This window comes from Oryza sativa, chromosome 1 (assembly GCF_034140825.1).
Source record: "Oryza sativa Japonica Group chromosome 1, ASM3414082v1".
Lineage (NCBI taxonomy): Eukaryota > Viridiplantae > Streptophyta > Magnoliopsida > Poales > Poaceae > Oryza > Oryza sativa.
In genome coordinates, this window is record NC_089035.1 from 1,995,396 (window position 1) to 2,017,333 (window position 21,938).

General features: G+C 45.0%; 2 protein-coding genes and 1 long non-coding RNA gene across 3 annotated transcripts; 2 read left to right on the plus strand and 1 right to left on the minus strand.

Annotated features, from left to right (window-relative positions):
- Positions 1-828: 828 nt before the first annotated feature.
- On the plus strand, positions 829-9,286 carry LOC107278584 (uncharacterized). The gene is made up of 4 exons (XM_026022519.2): positions 829-1,673; positions 5,803-6,487; positions 7,867-7,905; positions 8,062-9,286. The coding sequence occupies exons 1-4, from the start codon at positions 972-974 to the stop codon at positions 9,111-9,113; spliced, it is 2,478 nt and encodes an 825-aa protein (XP_025878304.1). The 5' UTR covers positions 829-971; the 3' UTR covers positions 9,114-9,286.
- A 1,826-nt stretch (positions 9,287-11,112) lies between these two features.
- Positions 11,113-15,412, plus strand: LOC4325673 (LEAF RUST 10 DISEASE-RESISTANCE LOCUS RECEPTOR-LIKE PROTEIN KINASE-like 2.1). The gene is made up of 4 exons (XM_026022592.2): positions 11,113-11,836; positions 13,455-13,490; positions 14,042-15,107; positions 15,196-15,412. Exons 1-4 carry the CDS (start codon positions 11,128-11,130, stop codon positions 15,317-15,319), a joined length of 1,935 nt encoding a protein of 644 aa, XP_025878377.2. The 5' UTR covers positions 11,113-11,127; the 3' UTR covers positions 15,320-15,412.
- Positions 12,950-16,172, minus strand: LOC107281247 (uncharacterized). The gene is made up of 2 exons (XR_003240397.2): positions 15,839-16,172; positions 12,950-13,113 (listed from the first exon to the last, which is right to left on the minus strand). It is a non-coding gene; the product is annotated as an uncharacterized lncRNA (long non-coding RNA).
- Between the last annotated feature and the right edge of the window lie 5,766 nt (positions 16,173-21,938).

Consider the following 21,938-nt stretch of genomic DNA (forward strand, 5'->3'; position numbering starts at 1 on the left):
TGTTTACAATCTTATGTTTATAATATAATATTTTGATAATTTTATCCAAATTTTGGAAGTTTTTGTCATAGGGGTATTTTGGTCATTTCGACAAATTTGTACAGTACTAACGGTGGCTAACCGGACGGTGATGGTAAATCGTAGAAGTTAAGCAAAAGTCGATGGCATATTGTAGAACGTGACAAAGTCAGTGGCAAATCGTAGACGTGCGACAAAGTCAGTGGCATATAATAAATTATCTCTTAAAAATAAGTCTTGGGAGGGGTCCGTTTTAAAAATAAAAATAAAAATATTAATAAAATAATAAAAATCCTTGTGCAGAAGACTTGAACGAGTGCAGTGTAAAAAAAAAGTCAAAAAATTACTATGGGTATGTTTAGTGCTTTAGATGTAAAGGCTTTGAAGTATACGGACACATTTAAAATATTAAACGTAGACTAATAATAAAACAAATTACATTTAAAATATTAAACGTAGACTAATAATAAAACAAATTACAGATTCCGCCTGTAAACTGTGAGACGAATTTATTAAGCTTAATTAATCCGTCATTAGCAAATATATACTGTAGCATCACATTGTTAAATCATGACGTAATTAGGCTCAAAAGATTCGTCTCGTAATTTACATGTAAATTGTGTAATGTTTTTGATTAATTTTTTTTATCTAAACAAGGCCTACAACGATTATTCTGAAGACATCCAAACACCAATCCAACATGGTACGAGCTGTTGACAGTTACAGAGACTGGAGTAAGCTGGACGGCATAATCATGTCCTTTTTGACAACCTACTTCTTCAGTTACATCGAACCTGGATGGTCAAGACTCAAGACTTGCCCTTCGGGCACTGCGACACTGAATGAATGGCCAATGTTGTTGAGACCATTTTGCCTGATTGTTTTCTATTCAGTTTTTTTTTTTGCCTGATTGTATTCATCTCTGTGCTCCACGCAGCTCATCACCTAGCTGCATGCCTGCATCCTCCATGTCCCCAGCCAGCTTGCTGCTGCTGTTCTCATCCCTCACCCTGGTAGCAGCAGCTATTTCAGCAGACGAGCAAGGCGGCGGATCATGCTCGCCGAGGACATGCGGCAACGTGACAATCTCACACCCGTTCGGGTTCGTCCCGGAGCAGGAGACGGACACGAAATGCGGCCGGCTGGGCTTCGAGGTTCACTGCAGCAACAACACCCCATACCTCGGCTACTACCGGCGGAAGTACCGGTTCCAGGTGCTCGACATCTTCTACGGCAACAGCTCCCTGCTCGTCGCCGACGTCCACAAGCTCGACGACTTCCGGAACTCCAGCTCCAAGGGCTGCCATGTCATGACAGCCAACACCTCCTCCAAGGTCGGGCAACCTTTCTCGGTCAGCTCCGCCAACCTGAACCTCATCTTCTACAACTGCACGGCGGAGACGGCGGCGGCGGCGGTGCGGCGAGACGGCGGGCTTGTGGAGACGAAATGCAGCGGCGGTGGCACGCTTGTTCGCGTCGGAGGGCATTACAGCGATTCTGGCAGCTATGAGGAGTACTCGGTGGAGGGATGCGGCGCCACCCTCGTGCCGGTGCTGGGGACATCATCTGGTGAGGCGAATGCGAGCAGCTATGAGGAACTGATCAGTGATGGATTCCTCTTGACATGGCAGCCGCCGTCCGGTAAGTTAGCTCACTCCTGACGTTACTGAATGCTGGGTGATTGCTTTCATTCCTTGGGACAAGACCTGAGCAATATGGAATATGGAAGTGGTCGGCCAAATTAACCGAGTTACCGCGTGTTACCTCGTACTCTTTACGTCGAAAAAAAAAGCCAACCTTAATATAGGTGGGACACTTCCTAGGACAACGAATCCAGACATACTTTATATACAGATTCGTTATTCTAGGAAGTGTCACATCCATATCAAGGTTGGCTTTTTTTTTTTTGACGAAGAGAGTAGCATCTACCAAAACACAGTCAGATACAAATGCAAATATTACCTCTGTCCTCATGGTATAAAAAGTTTTAGAGCTGAGCATGATTATTGAAAAAGTATATATAATTAAATAGGGGAGATTGTGATTGGTTGAGAAGAAGTGAAGTACCAATCTAAGCTATGTATACCATGCTAATTAGTATATTAGTCAATAATTATTCAATCTAAGCTAATTATACCATGTTGATTAGTATATTAGTCAATAATTAGATAATTAGTATGTATTGGACACCGATAATTTTTATTCTGGGTTCGCCAACACACCATTCACCATTTAACAGTTTGAAAAGCGTGCCACGAAAATCTTAACTTTCATCCATCTCTTGTTGAAGAAAAAAACAGGACCTACTTGTCAAACTAAAGTTGACGCGTCAGGCATCCCCATGCAGATTACAGCCACACTCTTTTGTCCCTTTCTACTTAGTCATACAGATCACTTCAGAAAATTGTATGAAAATCAAACAAGAAAACGTATGCGCTTTAGCAATAAAGCGCTCATCCCTTCTTCTTTCACTTAGAATCCCCTCGCTTCTTCTTTCGCTTCTATACTTGTGCTTTCAGCAAGTTCATACCAGTCGTCAGGAGCTCCAACCTCTGCGCCTAGCTGCAAGGAACCTAAACGCGGGTTCTATCTCGTGCAAAAGAAAGATTAGAGGAAAAAGCGGGGTAGAGAAATTGGTCAACTCATCATGTTCATGACCTGAAGACAGCATGTTCGAATCTGTCCCGGCCTAATCACGTCAGATATTTTTACGAGTCCTAATCATCTGGATGAAAGAATATATGTTCTAAGTCGTTTGCCTAACAAATAGACAACTACGTGTTCTAGTTGCTCTGTTCCGTTGGTCCTTACGGAAAGTGTTGTTGTGTCAAATTAAGATTGGGTGGGTGTTCAGGGTGTGGTTAGTTGGGGAAAAGGAAATTTTTGGGTGTCACATCGAACGTTTGACCAGATGTCGGAAGAGGTTTTCGGACACGAATGAAAAAACTAATTTCAGAACTCGCCTAGAAACCGCGTGACGAATCTTTTGAGACTAATTAAGCCGTCATTAGCACATGTGGGTTACTATAGTACTTATGGCTAATCATGGACTAATTAAGCTTAAAAGATTTGTCTCGCAATTTCCTCCATAACTGTGCAATTAGTTTTTCTTTTTATCTATATTTAATGCTTTATATATGTGTTCAAAGATTCGATGTGATGTTTTTGGGAAAAAATTTTAGGGAACTAAACGAGCCCTCAATCTATCGCTCATGTTCACGTTCTCAAAATCAAGGTTTCATTGGAAAAACGAACGCCGACCCCACTTTGCAGTATATCATTGACTCAGTAGTCAAGAGTCAAGACGTGCCCTTTGGGGCACTGCAGAATGACGGGCAGCTCAAGTACTTCGGCCTGGGGTTCATGATGGTTCACCCCATCTCTGCATCCTCGACAATTCGTCGCGACTTCCCGAGTCGGTCACCACTCACCACACGTTTTCCTACCGTTCAAATGTCCAGATTCCTGTGTTCATTCCTTATATAGTTATATTTTGACATTATGACCCTTTCAAAACCTTTTTTTACAAAGGAACCCTCAAGAAAACTAATTACTCACTCCGTTTCATATTGTAAGTTATTTTTCTAGTCAAATTTATTATGTTTGACTAAGTTTATAGAAAAATTTAGCAACATCTAAAATAGTAAATTAGTTTCATTAAATCTAACATTGCATATGTTTGAAAATACTACTATATTTTTCTATAAACTTGATCAAACTTAAATAAATTTGATTAGAAAAAAAAGTCAAACGACTTATAATATGCGGAGGGAGTACATAAATGAAACTTCTCCGTGTGATTTTGACGGTAAGATATAACGCGTCAAGCAACTAACATGGGCTTTTGTCCAAGGTAGCACGAGTTTACGCCATTAGAGGCTTAGAGCACAAACCTTAGTTATGGTGGGGCTGACTTTTTTACTACTGTATTTGTCCTAAAATATACTCCCTCTGTTTTTTAATAGATGACGCCGTTGACTTTTTCTTACATGTTTGACCATTCGTCTTATTCAAAAAATTTATGTAATTATAATTTATTTTGTTATGAGTTGTTTTATCACTCATAGTACTTTAATTGTGATTTATATCTTATACATTTGCATAAAATTTTTGAATAAGACGAATGGTCAAATATGTAAGAAAAAGTCAACGGCGTCATCTATTAAAAAACGGAGGTAGTAAGAACCTAAAGCTGAATTAGATATTTCCAATAATACGGGGCCTGTTCGGCTGGCTGGTACAGCCACTGTACGCAGCCGTTGCTGCTGCAGCTGCAGACTCAACTTACTGTTTGTGTTGGCTGCACAACAGTAAAGTTAAGTACAGCCGAACAGGCCCACGGTTACGGTGGCGATCACGGGGAGTCTATGTTATGGCTTGCGGGAGGGGCGAGACCACGAGATGGAGGCCCGCGGTCGATGTTTTTCCATAACCAGGTTTGCCCTCCTTGCATTAGGGCATCCACAATGTAAAGCAAAAGTAGTCCATAGATAATATTATATTCCATTCAGCTACCTATTACCATTGTGCAACTAGTCTATATGGAGAAAATAACAAAAGGTATCCATAAGCATATGGACTACCTATATGAAATAAATAATACTATCTCTATTTCTCTTTCATCTCCTAATGCTACCTTGTATCTACATACATGGTGGAGATTGCTATAGTTAAAGTCTCTTTATATGGGTCCTATCCATATGGATCACTTTTACCATATACATTGGTGATGCCCTTACTTTTGGTTGGTCGATGCTATGTTCGTTCATGTTCCATGCCAGTCCAGGTCCGTTTTTCTTTTTTCATACCCCGGTCCGCACTGTCCACCGTAGTTCCATCCCCAACCAAAATGCCAGAGTGCCCCGCTCCTACTGAGTTTGTGAGTGAGGGTTAGAAACCATCATTCTCAGCACGTAAAACAAAACGATAAATTAACACATGATTAATTAATTATAAACTAAAGTAACTTTAAAACTAAATTAATACTCTCTGTGATAGGTATATTTTTAAATCTGAAAAATTTATTTTTGATAGACATATTTCAATCCAACAATCTATTATCTTAATAACTTTCTCGGATTTAATGCATGACTCTTTATTCTTCCACGCATGATTGGCTACATGGGCATTGAGAAATGTAAATATTAATGAATCGTTTGTTTACGATGAATAATTAGTAGCATGTTTAAATGGATGATAAGTATAATTACTTATCCTTGGTCTGTGTGTCAAGATGAAATATGACTATCAAAAATAAACGGAGGGAGTATAATTTAGACCAACTTCTTTTATAATTTTTTTAAAAAAAACACACACCATTTAACTATTCAGAAAGTGTGTGTGCTAAAAAGCAAGAGGTAAAAGTTAAAGTTCTTTAGTTGAGGTTTTCAACTCACATCGTTTTTCCATGCACACGCTTCCTAAACTGCTAAACGGTATACTTTTTTAAAAAAAATTCTAGAAAGTTACTTTAAAATTATATTAATCTTTTTCAAAAAATAACTAATATTTAATTAATCATGCGCTAATCAATTGTGCAGTTTTACGTACACTAGTTGATTAGTTCCCAACTCGGAAAGCCGAACACAAGAAGTAAAAGTTGAGAAGGAAGAGTTTAGAACATAGCAGTAACCGGCGAACTCGCTCAGTTATGTTTCGGCCAATGCATAGGAATAGGAAGGATGTCGCCTCGCTCACTAGTACTAGTCCAAATGTGTCGTAGTACAAGTAGTAGTAGTGCTAAAATTCTCTCATGTCTTCCTCTGCAACATATCCTATTGTTAGTTTTCGATGCCGCCTCCTACCTTGTTGCTGTTATTCATCACCTACCTCGCTTGGGAGAGCCAAGCATTTAGGACGTCGGCAGATGCAAATCCAGAAGAAGGCTGCGCGGCCAGTACTGTATGTGGCAAGGTGACCATCTCGTCGCCGTTCGCCGTCGTGCCGGAGCAGGCAACGGAGAGCAAATGCGGCTGGCTTGGGTTCCAGGTTATCTGCCGCAACGACACTCCTTACCTCGGCTACTACAAGCTCGGTTACCGGATCCAGGTCCTCGACATCTTCTACGGCAACAATTCATTGCTCGTCTCTGACGTCCACAAGCTCGGTGGCTTCGATGTCTTCTCCGGCGCCAGCAAAGAATACTCCTGCCATGTTCCGAGGACCAACACCTCCTCCAAGGTCGCCCTCCCGTTCTCCATCAGCACCACCAATCTCAACCTCTTCCTGTACAGTTGCAGTAAGGCGCTTGTGCCGCGGGACGGAGACGGCGACCTCGTGGAGACGAGGTGCGGCAACAAGACGTTTGCTCGCGTAGGAGGGAATTACAGTGATTCGGGCGACTACCCGGCGTTTTACATGGAAGGCTGCAATGCTACCGTCGTGCCGGTGCTGGGCACGGACGCGAGGAGCTATGAGCAGCTCATCCGCGACGGCTTCCTCTTGACATGGCAAGGGCCGCCATCATCTGGTAAGTTCACCATCTACCTGATCACGTTCCTAGGAGGAACAATGCGTAAAAATTTCTGGTGTCAGCTTCTCAAAGATCCAACCTGTTAATCAATCCGGACTAGTTTATCTGTTGATAAGGCCGTCGTCATCAGTTCATCACTAGTCCACGCTAGTCCAGGTGACCAGGTCTGCCATTGGCCAACTGAAAAAACGATGGGTATCGATATTCAGGATAAATAAATTGGAGGTGCAAAACTACGAAGAAAGTGAAATAAAGAGAGAAAAAGGAGCAACCGAGCAAGTCCGTTCAATCCGTGGACCTCCGGTCAAAACCGGTTCCTCGGTCATTTTCCACTGTGCGCGTCATTAGTCATATCCCGTTCACCGTTCCCTTTCTTCCATCTCAATGAAAACTATATGTCTCATCTTTTCGCTTATGCTTATATTTATCAGTGAAAATTAGAATTCTCAACCTTAAATTAAAATTGAAGTTGATTTTCAGGTTTTTTTCCATCGAAGATTATTTTTCAGTCTCTGTTTTTACATCGCTAAGAACACGTACGTATAAAAGTTTTATTCACAAATTATTTTTCGTTTGCAAATATAGGAGCCGTATTTTACCGTTCTTTTCTGATCTCTCAAACTCTGCACACCTCCGAGGGTGCATCCCGTCGGAGCAGTTGCAGGAGAATCCCAGGTCGTTGCCGTACGTGACATATGGGTGACACCACAAGCCCACTATAGTAGAAACCCATTCCTCGTGCAGTCGTGCTGGCAACATAGCCGGCGCTGCTCCCATCAGGCCGCTCAAGGATCGGCACAACTGTCAAGTTGCAGCCCGGCGGGCGCAACTGCCTATTCGTATGCACAATAGTTCTCTCAACATGCAACGCAGGCGCTACTAGTGGATTCAGTGCATACAAAGTGTCCATTTAGCACATTTAGAAGAAATGAAAAGTGTGCCATCAATTCATTGTAGAACTGGAATGGGTCTCCTCTCAATTCTGCACACAGGCATTCCATGTCAGTTGCATTCTCCGCCATCATGACAGAATGCCAACTCGTCAATGTCATGTTTCACCGCCAGTGGCGGAGCCGGCAATTTTATCATGTGGGGTCAATTATCATTGTTTGATGCTTTAGTGAGGTTATTTACGTAAAATTCAATGAATTTACATGGAAAATTAGCTGTTGGGTCAGCCGACCCGACAGCTTGTTTGTGGCTCCACTACTGTTCACCACCATCAGGAATGCAAAAATACCATTTAATCTGTGCTACCATTTAAGTTATTATGTTTTTATAAAAACTGTCGTATCATTTTGTACACACATTCATTATGGGCATATCTTTGTCTTTGAGTCTGAAGGTTTTCATTGATACAACATTACATTTTGCAGGAAATAGCAGGAGGTCAAAGCTCAAGTTGATTGTGATTGGTATGTTCTGTGTTGTACATATTTTTGCTTAGTTATCTGTAACATATAAAGTTAGGAGGATAGCTAAAATTTCAAAATGCATAATTACATTTTTCTTTACATTGCCAGGGCATATCGATCAGTATCTAACTAAAACCTTATTCTTTTTTATTCCAGTTTCACTGTCTGCTACAACCAGCTTGATTCTCACATGTCTTGTTTGGATTACATGTCGTCAGAAGGAAAAGGGCAGTTTATTAACCCTCCAGAAGTATGTGGCCAATGAATCAAAAATAGAGGAAGCACTTAAAGAATATGATTCTCTCGCTCCAAAGAGGTATAACTACTCAGAGCTTAAGAAAATAACAAGATCTTTCAAGGATAAACTTGGACAAGGTGGCTATGGCATGGTATTCAAAGGCATCCTACAAGATGGCCGCATTGTAGCAGTGAAGCTCTTGACAGGAACAAAAGGCAACGGGGAGGAGTTTCTGAACGAGGTAATCAGTATAGGTAGGACATCTCATGTGAATATTGTCAGTCTGCTTGGTTTTTGTTTACAAGGATCTAAGCGAGCACTTGTTTATGAATATATGGCCAATGGTTCATTGGATAATTATATTTATTCAGAAGAATCAAAAATTGTCGTTGGATGGGGAAAATTGCAACAAATAGCAATTGGCATTGCACGTGGATTGGAATATTTGCATTGCAGGTGTAATACACGTATAATCCATTTTGATATCAAGCCCCAGAACATCCTTCTAGATGAGGACTTCTGCCCTAAAGTTGCGGATTTTGGATTGGCAAAACTGTGTCGCCTCAAGGATAGTGCCCTCTCAATGGCTGAAGCAAGAGGTACAGTTGGATTTATTGCCCCAGAAGTATTTTCTAGAGGTTTTGGAGTTGTGTCCACTAAATCAGATGTATACAGCTATGGTATGCTACTGCTAGAATTGGTAGGAGGAAGGAGGCATGCTAATGAATTAACTACCAGCCATTCCACTGGAAATTATTTTCCCAACAGGATTTATGATTGTTTAGTGAAAGATTTGCAAACTCATGCAATCATTACTGAGGAGGAAGAGATTGCCAAATTGATGACATTAGTTGGTTTATGGTGTATACAAACTAACCCAGGGAATCGCCCTTCCATTAGTAGGGTCATAGAAATGCTGGAGAAGAACATCAATGAAATGGAAGTGCCACCCAAACCATTCCTGTCATGACTCATGTCCCTACCATGTATCATTCTTTTTCTTTTTCTTTTTTGTCTTAACAATATATCTGTGCGGAACTGCGGATTATACATTGCATGTGTTCCATAACTGAAGTACTGAACGCATGAAGTATATTGTTGGTGGACAGAGTTTACTTCTAACAATCTTGTTGCTTCACAAGTCAATACTGCAGGTGAATGCTGCTTCACTTTTTACACGCAACATTAGGCAGTACTTTTCCACTATAAAATTCTTTTATGTGATACTAGTTTGCATTTATTAACATCCCTCTAGTTTTGTTTTTGTCCGACTATGAAGAGCACGTTTATGGTGCATCTTGGCATGTTATTGATGTCTTATATTAGGAGTTAAGAATACTCAATAATGTTCAAGCTGAAACGCAGTTCTATAGGGAACAAAAAATACCCCTTATTATGTTCATTCAATTCATTGGTTTTCATTATGGCTTTAGCACCTAACAAGCCGAATACTCTGTGAAGTTTGTAACACACCTAGGTATAAACAATAATCTTTGTTTGTGAAAATGGAGTTGCATTTTCTATAGCGCTTATTGCTGAAAAAACACCGTACTTCTGCAACTACTAGTGGAGGTAATCAACCAATGTATGTGTATGTTCCCTTGTTCCGGCAGAGCAACCGGACCCGGGTGTGGATCAGCCCCGTAAAAAACCAAACCCAAACGCATGAAAGAACCTAGTAATTACTCAGTATTAAGTAGCCACTAGCTAACATCTAGTATCAAGCATCTTAGTTTAGCACTTATCCACTAGGCATTCATCGCGTAATAAAAAAAAGATGCAGAACTTACTGGGATCCTCGTGCTGTGCTGAACTGCTGATCGATCTACAGCCTGCAGGGCCGTCGGGAAGGCGAGCTCCTCTTGCGCGGATGCTAGCGCACGTACTGTTTTCATGCCTCGCCTGCCTCCGGTGGGGGTGACCTGCCAGCGACGAGGAGTCACGGCGGCGGGGCGACGGCGGCTTGGGGAGGGGATCCCTGGGAGGAGAGAGAAGACAGTACAGAGGCCCTCAAGACTGACATGGCATGGCATGGGCTGATGGGCCATGGAGGCTTACGTTATGTGCCAATAAACAGTAGTACTTTAGGCCCACGCACTGTCAAGGGGACGGGCGTCAAACTTTGCTGGACCACACGTTGAAGAAACGGCCCATACGAACAATAGGGCCCAGTTTGGACAGTCCATACGAATCCCACTGACCTGACCATGACGCCTCGTCGTCAGTTCCACTTCCCTCGCCAATGACCGTAACCGGCGCCTCATCCACAGTCCTCGCATAAAAAGGCTAATCAACGAAACCATGGTCCAATATGTTGAGACTTTTCTCTGGGATGGATAAGATGAGTCGTATCCATGGTCAAAAACTGGCTTTGGTATCATCGGTATCTCACCAGATCGTGCTATCTCAAAGCTCCTGTTCGAATAGACCAAAAATTTTGGATGAATTTCTTTAAATTGTTTGAATTCTGTTCAAACTGCTTTAAGTTCAGTGAAAAGATATTTAGATTTAGATTTCTCGTGGTGTAATTTTGCCCGAGATGGTGAGATGAGATGTCTCACTAACGCCGGGTCTACAGTGACTGGTCAAAAGAGTACCAATCAGCCCCCACAAAAAAAAAAGAAAAGAAAAGAGTACCAATCAGCGTGTCAGACTCGATCGATCGTCGGCTATATTGTACTCCCTCCTTCCAAAAAAGACAAACCCTGGTTTCCGTGCCCAATATTTAACCGTTTGTCTTATTTGAAAAAATTACGAAAAAAATTAAAAAGACAAGTCACGCATAAAATATTAATCATGTTTTATCATCTAGCAACAATGAAAATACGAATTATAAAAAAATTTCATATAACACGAACAGTTAAAGTTGGACACGGAAACCCATGATTTGCTTTTTTTTTTGGGACAGAGGGAGTACAGTCCTACATCGTGTTTTCTTTTCCAGCTGTCCTTCAGAATTTCGTCAGCTAATCTGCAGATTGATCATGCATCAAACCTCATCGCAGCTAGTCTTGGCCTCGTTTCTGCTCCTTCTCTGCCACCACGCGCACGCCGACTGCGAGCCGGCGACATGCGGCAACCTCACCATCAATCCCCCGTTCTGGCTGGACGAGCCAGGCCGGCCGCCGTGCGGGCCGCCGACGTTCCAGCTCCAGTGCAGGGGCAGCGAAGCGTTCGTGGCGCACAGCTTCTTCCAGACCTACCAGGTGGTCCGCATCTTCACCGGCAACTCCTCCGTCGTCGTCGTCGACAGGAGCCTCCCGCTGGAGAGCGGCTGCCCGGTGCCGTGGTTCAACATCTCCATCGGCTTCGTCATGGGGCCATTCCTCATCAGCAGGGCCAACAAGGAGCTCGTCTTCGTCCACAACTGCACCACCACGAAGCGGCGGCCGCCGCAGGGGTTCCGCCGTATGCCCTGCAGCCCCGACGAGTCGTTCGTCTTCCTCGGCGACGGCCGCCCTCGTCTCTTGCTGCCGGGATGCTCCATGTCCGTCGTGCCGGTCCTTGGGTTGCAGGACGGGGACTACGTCGCGAGCATGAGGCGAGGGCTTCTGCTCGAGTGGATGCTGGTGCCGGGTGATTGCCAGAAGTGCTCGGCGAGTGGCGGGCAATGCGAGTACAGCAGCGACGGCATGGGGTTCTCGTGCAAATGTCCCAGCGGCGTCCACAACCCCACCAGCTGCGTTGCAGGCGGTGAGTTCTTCGCATCTCGCATGCCTCTGGCCCTCGGCCACGAAAACACTTTAATGGTACATACGTATGTATAAAGTACTCCTACGTATATACTTCCTCCGTCCCAAAACAAGTGCAGGCATGGTTTTCCGCATCCAACTTTGACCATTTGTCTTATTTAAAATTTTTTTAAGAAAATTAAAGACATACTGTTCATGTTTTATCATCTTATAACAACAAAAATGCTAATTATAAAAAAAATTCAAATAAGACGGACGATCAAAGTTGAGCGCGAAAACTTATGGCTGCACTTATTTTAAGACGGAGGTAGTATGTTAGAGCAGGTACAATAGCAGGCTATAAGCCAGCTGCAAACATATTTTAAAGAGATAAATCAGGAAAGAGAAGAGCAGCGGGCTACAGATTTATAGCCAGTTGTAGCGCGGACTCCAAGACGCAATGTGTCTATGACAGATGGGACTAGGTATTAATAGTGTAGAATGTAACTATTGTATAAATGAGCTATTAGATTGTCTATAAATGAATTGAAGTAAGTAGTTGGCTATACTATTGAACTTGCTCTTATATATACAGGAGAGAGACGAGTAGACAATACGGCCGTAAAAATCCTGAGAATAGTCAAGATTTTACAGTCACCGTTAGCCATTTCGCACCATGTTTTCTGTCACTAGTCACTACCTTAAGAAATCAAGTCAAATACTAATATTTTTAAGTCACAATCAGCACCGACGAAATCAGTGCCCTTTGAAATCAACCGAAGACACGGAAGATTCAAACGACAAACAATAAAGCTGTCAACTGGACCATGCAGAAGTTGGATTGGTTGAACAATGATCGTTTTTTAATAAATAACGTGTTGATAATTTTTTAAAGAAATAAGACGAACAAAACGATCAAACATTATTTCAAAAATCGTCAGCGTCGTCTATTAAAATGCGGATGTAGTAGTAGCATTGGCCACGCTCCAGCTGCACACCATCGATACACTCATACACCCCATTGTTGCGCTGCAGGATGCATATCGCCCATTCCTGGTACGTGTGTGTCCATGCTCGTAGTATTCACCGTGCTGATAAACCCCACAACTGGCACCATCAACATTCAACACTACTCTATGCAAATCTTTAATGATATTGATTACTTGGTAACATGACAGGACAATATTCAATACTTTCAGTGCACTATTATTACATTAGCTACGGTCAATCCTTTTGTTGAACAGTTCAGTCAAGTGTTGGACTGTTCTAGACAATCAGTTAGCTGTAAAGAAGTGAACTCTGCATGAATATCAATTTGTTATACAGTGCAGGGAAAAACACTAACAAAAACAAAGTAGTGTTACACAACTATATCGACAATCGATCAACCTAGTATGAGATAAAGAACATATAATTCCTATGGTTATATTAAATCGAGGTTTAATTGACATACTTCTTCAATCTTTCATCAAAAGAAAGACGAACGGCCCATGCTCCTCGCTATCTTGCAATATATTTCCCATCATTCATCTTCAAAATATTAAAATTTCTTCACACATTCTTCGTTTCTTTCTTTAACGAAATCATAAATATAGTTCTACTCAAAATGCGTTGACGATTAATGTTCTGTTCTATTCCAGATAGCAAGAGCAATGGCAGGAAGAAAACGCTAATAGGTATGTAAAATTTTATTCTTCTTTCATATCTAACCCATCCCTGTTTCAGCTATTATTCTTTAATGACTGCCATTTCAGAATCTATGCAGTCAAGCCTTAAAAATTTCAGTCACTAATATATACAATTTCTCACATGAAAATGACACCAGTGGACTGGCCTTTTTTTTTTTCATATCAGTGTAGTTTCAGTATTTCGTACTAGCATATAACTACAAATGTAGTGGCCATATGTGTGAATTGAAGACTATGTTGATGTCCAAAGTGACAACTAAAGTAGAACAAATAGAGTAGTTATTTTATATAACAAAAATTCTTTTCAAAATCTACCCTGCTATAATCATTTATGCTTTATTTCAATTGATGAATATTAAAAACAAGCAACCCTCAAAATTGTGTCAGATATGGAGCAAAATTTATGGCCTAGTGTAGTCCTACTTTTGCCGCCCTTATGCTTTTTAATTAGTTCTTTACTAAAAAAAAATCAAAATATTGATATCAATAATACGACTTATGATCTTGAAAAAGAATATAACTTCTCTTTTTTTTCTCAGTTTTGATACCAGTAGCTGTAAGCCTGCTCTTTCCATGTGCTTATGTGCTGATATGGCATAGAAAGGGGCAAATATTGTGCTATCTCCTATGCAACAAGACTCGCAGCAGAAATGAAAGTAACATTCAGAAATTAATAGTATCGTACGGATCCCTAGCTCCAAAAAGATACAAGTATTCGGAGGTAGCAAAGATAACATCATTTCTGAGTAATAAGCTTGGAGAAGGTGGTTATGGTGTGGTTTTCAAAGGAAAGCTACAAGATGGTCGTCTGGTTGCTGTGAAATTCTTGCATGACTCCAAAGGAAATGGGGAAGAATTCGTAAACGAGGTAATGAGCATTGGCAGGACATCACATGTTAATATTGTTAGCTTATTTGGATTTTGTTTGGAGGGCTCAAAACGAGCTCTTATATATGACTACATGCCCAACAGTTCTCTGGATAACTACATTTACTCAGAAAAACCCAAAGAAACTTTAGGATGGGAAAAGCTCTATGATATAGCAATTGGGATTGCTCGTGGGCTAGAATACTTGCACCATGGTTGTAATACACGAATCGTGCATTTTGATATCAAGCCTCAAAATATCCTTCTAGACCAGGATTTTTGCCCAAAGATTGCCGATTTTGGTTTAGCTAAATTGTGTTGTACCAAGGAGAGCAAGCTTTCAATGACCGGTGCTAGAGGAACAATTGGATTCATTGCTCCTGAAGTTTTGTATCGGTCTTTTGGGGTTGTTTCAATAAAGTCGGATGTTTATAGTTACGGAATGATGTTGCTTGAGATGATTGGAGGCCGGAAAAATGTGAAATCAATGGTTCAAAACTCTAGTGAAAAATATTTCCCAGACTGGATTTATGACCACTTTTATCAAGGTGATGGATTGCAAGCTTGTGAAGTCACAAGTGAGGTTGAGGAAATCGCCAAAAAGATGACTTTAATTGGCTTGTGGTGTGTACAAGTATTACCTATGCATCGCCCAACAATAACCCAGGTTTTAGATATGTTTGAGAAAGCTTTAGACGAACTGGACATGCCTCCAAAGCAAAGCTTCTGTGAATCACTGTAAGACACCTCATTATCTTCCCACTTTTTTGTGCTGTTTGGTACAAGCATTCTCCATGAAATTCACCGATGCCATTTCTTTTTGCAGAGAACATCCGGTTCACAAGTTAAATGCGGAAAGCACAAGCTCTGCTACTGACAAAGCATATGCTGTTAGTGAAATACTGAATGTTGAAGAGATTAGCCTTGTGAATTCAGAATTCCTACAATGACTACCAACTCTGTGAAAAAGATGACCTTCAGTATTCAGAATTAATACAAAACCATCGAAATTTGGCGTTTTGGCTTAACATCTCTCAGCTGTAGTCTTGTTGTTGAAGGCAGCTAAACAAGAAGGCTGAAGCTACTCTGGTTTCCTTATTATTTTAGAAAGACAAGGTTATGAATATCTTAAATTGCAGTCAGTCTTACTCTTACATACTAAGACTCCAAAAGGAATAAGAAAATATGCTCCAAATTCCATCAAAGTATGTTTGAAACGAAGAACTTCAATCTCAACTTATTTAATTTTCTATGGATCTATCCGGAAATTCAAGCCCCGGGGTCCAATCGCTTCTGAAGTATTCCCATTATTTCCTTCAGAAATTGACATATTGCAAACAATTCAATGGATAAATTAACATATGCTAGATTGACCCAATTAGATCTACGAGTGTCCAAACTAGCGAAATCACAGCAATTTGTGAGAGAATCTAGCACTCGAGCAAAGGCCAAAGGGGTAGGTTACTTACTGTCTCCTCTGGAGATGAAGCGGGCACCTCTCTCCGACCTCGATAAGCTTCTGCCCAACGTGCCGGGGCTACTCGTGTATGAACAACAGTAGCAGCCTCCCCTGCCGGCGCTGCTGCCGCTGCCGTAATTCCCCACAGTCACCGGCTCACCGCTGCCGCAATTCCCCATCCGCCGATCTAACTGCCGTCATCACCGAGCCGGACAGGGTGGGGACTATCCTTTGTTCGGCGACTCCCTTCGTGGCTAAGGCCGCGAAATCGGCGTTTACACCTGCGACTGAACTGTGGCCGGTCACGGCCATGGCGGCCGCTCGCCGGGCGCTTCGGCATCTACACGGCTTCCGGGTGGTGGTGCTGTTTGGTTGTGGGGGACGCTACGCATGGGCCGTGAAGGCCATTGGTCCCAAGGTCCGAAGAAGTGGGCTCGGCCCATCACAAAAGGAGGCCCAGTATCCAAAACCGAAAAATGTTGATGGGCCGGGAAGTTCACTTCATAGGCCGGGCCTTTTTAACCCAATGGAACACAAGTTACTACTAATAAGACCTTAGTTAGGTTAATCCCTTCCGCAGGAGATCGAGGGGAATTTAGAGATCATTTATTCTAGGGGCAATTGCTTATTTGACCTCGTTTTGAATTGTAATTGCCGATTTGACCCTATTTTTTGAACTTTGCTTATTTGACCCTCATTTTCGAGTACGAAGCTCCGGTCTGACCCTATTCCGTTTGTGTAAGGTGACGGTGTTAATTTTGGGGTAAATAGTCCATTTTGCCCTTGCTTATTTGGCCCTGTTATATCTTGTTTGTTTGCTTGTTTGACCCTGTTTTGTAAAGTTTGGATAATATAAAAAAAATCTCTTTCCCCGGCAGCGGCGGCGGCGCACCCGCGGAGGAAGACGGAGGCCGGCGCGTGCTGGGGGAGAGAGCGGCGCCCTGTGCTCTTCGCCACAGCGTCGTCGTCGTCGTCGTTGTCGTTGCTGACCGGCGGCGGCGCGCGTGGAAGAAGATTGAGGCCGACGCACGCGGGGAGGGAGGGAACGGCTCCCTGTGATCTTCGCCGTGGCATCGTCGTCGTCGTCGTTGCCGACCCGGCGGCGGCGCGCGCGCGGAGGAAGACAGAAGCCGGCACGCAGACGGAGGGAGGAAGGCGCTGGAGCTCGCCGGCGTGCGGAGGGCGGGCGGCGGCATCACGCGCGCGGAGAAAGGAGGAGGCTGGCGCGCGTGGAGTGGTGACGGCGCGGCGCCGAAGCTCACCAGCTCGCGGGAGAGAGGCGCCGCCGCCGCCAGATCTGCGGCTCATATACCCAGCAGCCACCGGATCCACCGCTTGCACACCGCCATGGCCTGAGCTCCACCACCACCGTTGCTCCTCCTCGTCATCGAGCTCACCGTCGCCGCCACGACAGCTCGGCGCCACCGCCCCCACAGCTCGGCGTTGCCGCTCCCACAAATCGGCGCCGCCCCGCGCCCCATCAGACCGCCGCCGCCGCCTCCTCAGCTCGCCGCCGCCGCCCCCACAGATCGTTGCCGCCGCCCCCTCAGATCGGCGCCGACTCGGACCCCCTCAGATCGCCGCCGCCGCCGCCCTCCACCACAACGAGTGGGCGCTGGCGGGGCAGTGCTTGACGCCGCCGCCGCCGCCCCCTCAGCTCGCCGCCGCCGCCCCCTTAGCTAGCCGCCGCCACACGCGTAGGTCGTCGCCGCCGCTGCACGCACGAGTGAGAGAGAGCTGAGACCGTGAGGCACGAGTGAGAGAGAGAGAGAGAGAGTCAAAATAGGGTTTGGAGGGTATTTTCGTCATTAGGAACTCTTGAAACATTTTCTTTTTTTAAAAAAAAATCGAACCCTAACGGAGTCATCAAAAGAAGGTCAGACGGAAGCTTCGTACTCGAAAAAGAGGGTCAAATAAGCAAAGTTTAAAAAGTAGGGCCAAATCGACAATTACAGTTCAAAATAGGGTCAAATAAGCAATTGTCCCTTTATTCTATACCTATTGTTATCTCCAAACAAGGTCTAAGGCGGCGTTCTTTCCCTTCTTTTCCAATTCACCTTCCTCTTTCATGTTTTTCAAACTGATAAACGATGTGTTTTTTTAAAGTTTGCTATAGGAAAGTTACTTTAAAAAGTCATATAATTCATTATTTTAAAAAATAGCTAATACCTAATTAATCATGTGTTAATGAGTCTCTCTATTTTGCGCGTGCACTAGGGATTAGTTTCCAACTGCCGCTGCCAAACACAACCTCAGTTAAGTCAGTTATAAGTAGGGACCGTAACTCCAAGCTACTCCCTCCATATTTTAATGTATGACGCCGTTGACTTTTTATCTAACGTTTGACCATTCGTCTTATTGAAAAAATTTATGTAACTATCATTTATTTTGTTGTAACTTGATTCGTCATCAAATGTTCTTTAAACATACATAAATATTTTCATATTTGCACAAACGTTTTAAATAAAACGAATGGTCAAACGTTGATCGAAAAGTCAACGACGTCATACATTAAACAGAAAATCTATTCCACGGCATCCTGTGGAGACGGGATAGTAATCCGGATCGATCCCCTCCTCCTACCTCACTCTTCTCCCCCAAATCATCAGAGCCAGTGGCCACCGTCGTCCCCATCGCTGTCGCCCCACCACTCGTCGGAGCCGGTGGCCGCCGTCGTCCCCGTTGCCCTCGCCCCACCCCTCGTCGGAGCCGGCGGCCACCGCCGCGGGGGAGGCGGCGACGACGAGGAGCTTGGCGACGGGTGCGGTGAACAAGAGGGAGAGCGGGAGCGGTGGCGCGGAGGCCGCTGCCGGCGCCGGGGAAGCCGCTGCTGGCTCAGGACCCCGGCCGCCGAGGAGGACGACGACGGCGCGGCCTCGGCAAGGGTCGTCCTCAAGCTCGCCTCCCTTGCAGCGCCGCTCTGGCTCCCCGCCCTTGTCGGTCTTCTCATCGGCTGCCCCGCCTCGCCGACCACCGGATTCGCCGCTGCCTCCTCCACGCTTCGCCTCGCCGACCACCGGATTCGCGCGCCTCCTCCTTCTCCTGCTCCACGCGGCTGCCTCCTTCTCTCTCTCTTCCTGCTCCAGGCACCAGGGTACCAGGTACCAGGCTACTAGGTACCAGGTATCACGGGTATCAGGTACCAGGCACCAAGCACCAGGGTACCAGGTACCAGGTATCACGGGTATCAGGTACCAGGTATCACGGGTACCAAGTATCACGGTACTAGATACTAGGTACTAGCCTGGTACCAGGTACCAAAGGTATCAGTCGGTACCAGAGGTACCAGGTACCAAAGGTACCAGATACCTTATACCCAAGGTACCAGGTATCAGAGTGGAGAGGAGGAGACCGCCGGCTTCTTCTGCTTCTGTGGCGGCGGAGGAGGAGCCACCTGCGCTCACCGGCAAGGAGGCGGCGGGAGTAGCGGACAAGGACGACGGCGACCTTGGCGAGGAGCGCGAGGGAGGAGGGGAGAGGCCCCGGCGCCGGCAGCGACGAGAGCGCTAGTGGAAGAAGCAGCGCCACAGCGTGTGGAGGCGGCGCCGCAGCGGGCGGAGGACGACGTCGTGGAGGTGCGGCGAGATCACCCTCGACGCCGCCCCTACCTCACCGACGCCGTGACGTCGTCATCCATGGCCGCCGGAGACGATGACGACCCCTTCCTCCTGTCCAGCTTCATCTCCGCGCTCTCGTTTTCTTCTCCTGTGTGAGAGAGAGTTTGTGGAGGGGAAAGGAAGGAGATAAGGTAATGGAGATCTTATCCCGTGGCTGCTACGTTGCAACGGAATCCCGTACGGTAGCTGCCCTATACGTTAAAATACGGAGGGAGTATTATGTCTTCCTAGCTCAAAAAGAAGCACTAGTATGTTGTCTTCTCTCTGCAGCCGTGCATTTGTAATGATTTTTTTTTCAGAATTACCGCCTGAACCACGTGTCTAATGTAGTTAAGGCAGTAATATATGACGAGTAGTCTCGATCGCGGAATGTGATTTTCTAGTCACAGTTATGGGTTCATTCTTCTTTGGAGAATTAGACTTAGAGTAGACTTGGAGAATTAGACTTGGTCAATTATGGGTTGCCCTCGTCCGAGGGCACTTCTCTAAAGCTTGAACCATACTCCCTCCGTCTCATATAAAATCAATTTAGGACTAGATATAACATATTCTAGTACTAATAATTTGGACATACCTGTGGAGATTATAGGTACCCCATACCCACATGGCATGGTTATTCGACTGGTTATATGGGATAACTTATATCTATGGAATATGTAACGGATCATGACTTGGGTATTACGTTTCCCTGTATATTATGGAACGGACTAAAGTCCTGATTTGATAATATTGTAAATTAGATTTAGGAAACCTATACCGTATTGGTTAAGGTTTCTATCTTGTAATCCTGCCCCCCATCCTATATAAGGTGGGCAGGAAACCCTCTAGGGGGCATGAGACAACTAGATCGTCAGATCTATATACACTCGGCGGATTCAAATCCCCAAACAGGAGTAGGGTATTACCTCTCATTGAGAGGGCCTGAACCTGTCTAAATCCTTTGTCTCCGCATCCATCCACTTTTAGGTTTCGTGCGCTACCCCCTTTTATTATTGCCGAATTCATATTTCGATAGTTGGCGCGTCAGGTAGGGGCTGCGTCGAATTACCCATCGAAAAGTGTGATGGAATCAACTACAGAAGAAACGGCGAGATTAATCTCGATGGCTCAAATCTTCAGTCGGGTTCGGCGTTTTGATCTAACTGTTATTAGATTAATTTCTAATTGTGATTTGCTCTTCTGGTGTTTTCCTTGCTTTCTATGGGGCTGGTCGGCTGAGGTTAAAACGGAGCTGTTGACGGCGATCGCCAGGAGCAGCGCCGACGGATGCGTTGCGGCCACCACGCCACCACGGGCACATGGGAGCAGCCGCCTATAGCTTGCTCGGAGAAATTTCATGCATGCATGAGTTGATTCAGCAGATCAACATACATGCACGATCTACCTAATCATGCATGCATATACTTCTAATTAATCTTCTAGTGTGTACTAACTAGATTAGATTAGATTAATTTTCTAATCTCAGTTTGATCTGTGATTCCTTATTTTGCATGCGCCATGGTCACCTGAGTCTGATTCCCATCACGTAAAGCCTCCAAGTTGGATTTGATCCGGACTCGGACCCGTGATCTGTACGCACGGATGGCAGCCTGCAATCTGTCTGGTGACGTGCATGTGTGGATGCGTGTACTGTTCATGCTACAGGAGATCAATCGGCCAATCAAAAAATATATGCATGCTTCATATATGCAGACATACGTACACAAGATTAATTTTCTTGATGCTAATTAGAGATTGCTTTTCTCTTTACATGTACTGCTGGAGCCATCGTCACCGACCGGTTTGCCTTCGCCGCCGCCGACTGGTGTCTCCGTCTACACGGCTGGCATATCAAGCCGCCGTTGTTGGGCGTCTACGTCTTCACCGACCGGCTTGCCTCCGCCGCCGCCGACTGGTGTCTCTGCCTACACGGCTGGCCTATTATGCCGCCGCTGTTGGGTGTCTACGACTTTACCGCCGGCCTGCCTCTGTCGCCGCCGACTAGTGTCCTCGTCTATACGGTTGGTTGGTCACACCACCGTTCATGGGCGTTCATGTCTTCACCGACCGGCTGGCCTTCGCCGCCGCCGACTGGTGTCTCCACCTATACGGCTGGCCTATTATGCCGCCGCTGTTGGGCGTCTACGACTTCACCGCCGGCCTGCCTCCGTCGCCGCCGACTGGTGTCCTCGCCTATACGGTTGGTTGGTCACACCACCGTTCATGGGCGTCCATGTCTTCACCGACCAGCTGGCCTTCGCCGCCGCCGACTGGTGTTTCCGCCTGCACGGCTGGCCTATTATGCCGCCGCTGTTGGGCGTCTACGACTTCACCGCCGGCCTGCCTCCGTCGCCGCGGACTGGTGTCCTCGCCTATACGGTTGGTTGGTCACACCACCGTTCATGGGCGTCCACGTCTTCACCGACCAGCTGGCCTTTGCCGCCGCCGACTGGTGTTTTCGTCTGCATAGCTGGCCTATTATGCCGCCGCTGTTGGGCGTCTACGACTTCACCG

What these genes read in the sequence shown, in the direction of transcription:
- LOC107278584 (XM_026022519.2), top strand. Translation starts at nt 972, where the DNA reads ATGCCTGCATCCTCCATGTCCCCAGCCAGCTTGCTGCTGCTGTTCTCA. An exon ending in CGTCCGGTAAGTTAGCTCAC is followed by an intron (nt 1,674 to 5,802) that starts TCCTGACGTTAC and finishes TCCTATTGTTAG; the next exon opens with TTTTCGATGCCGCCTCCTAC. An exon ending in GCAAGGGCCGCCATCATCTG is followed by an intron (nt 6,488 to 7,866) that starts GTAAGTTCACCA and finishes TACATTTTGCAG; the next exon opens with GAAATAGCAGGAGGTCAAAG.
- LOC4325673 (XM_026022592.2), top strand. Translation starts at nt 11,128, where the DNA reads ATGCATCAAACCTCATCGCAGCTAGTCTTGGCCTCGTTTCTGCTCCTT. An exon ending in CACCAGCTGCGTTGCAGGCG is followed by an intron (nt 11,837 to 13,454) that starts GTGAGTTCTTCG and finishes GTTCTATTCCAG; the next exon opens with ATAGCAAGAGCAATGGCAGG. An exon ending in CAGGAAGAAAACGCTAATAG is followed by an intron (nt 13,491 to 14,041) that starts GTATGTAAAATT and finishes TTTTTTTCTCAG; the next exon opens with TTTTGATACCAGTAGCTGTA.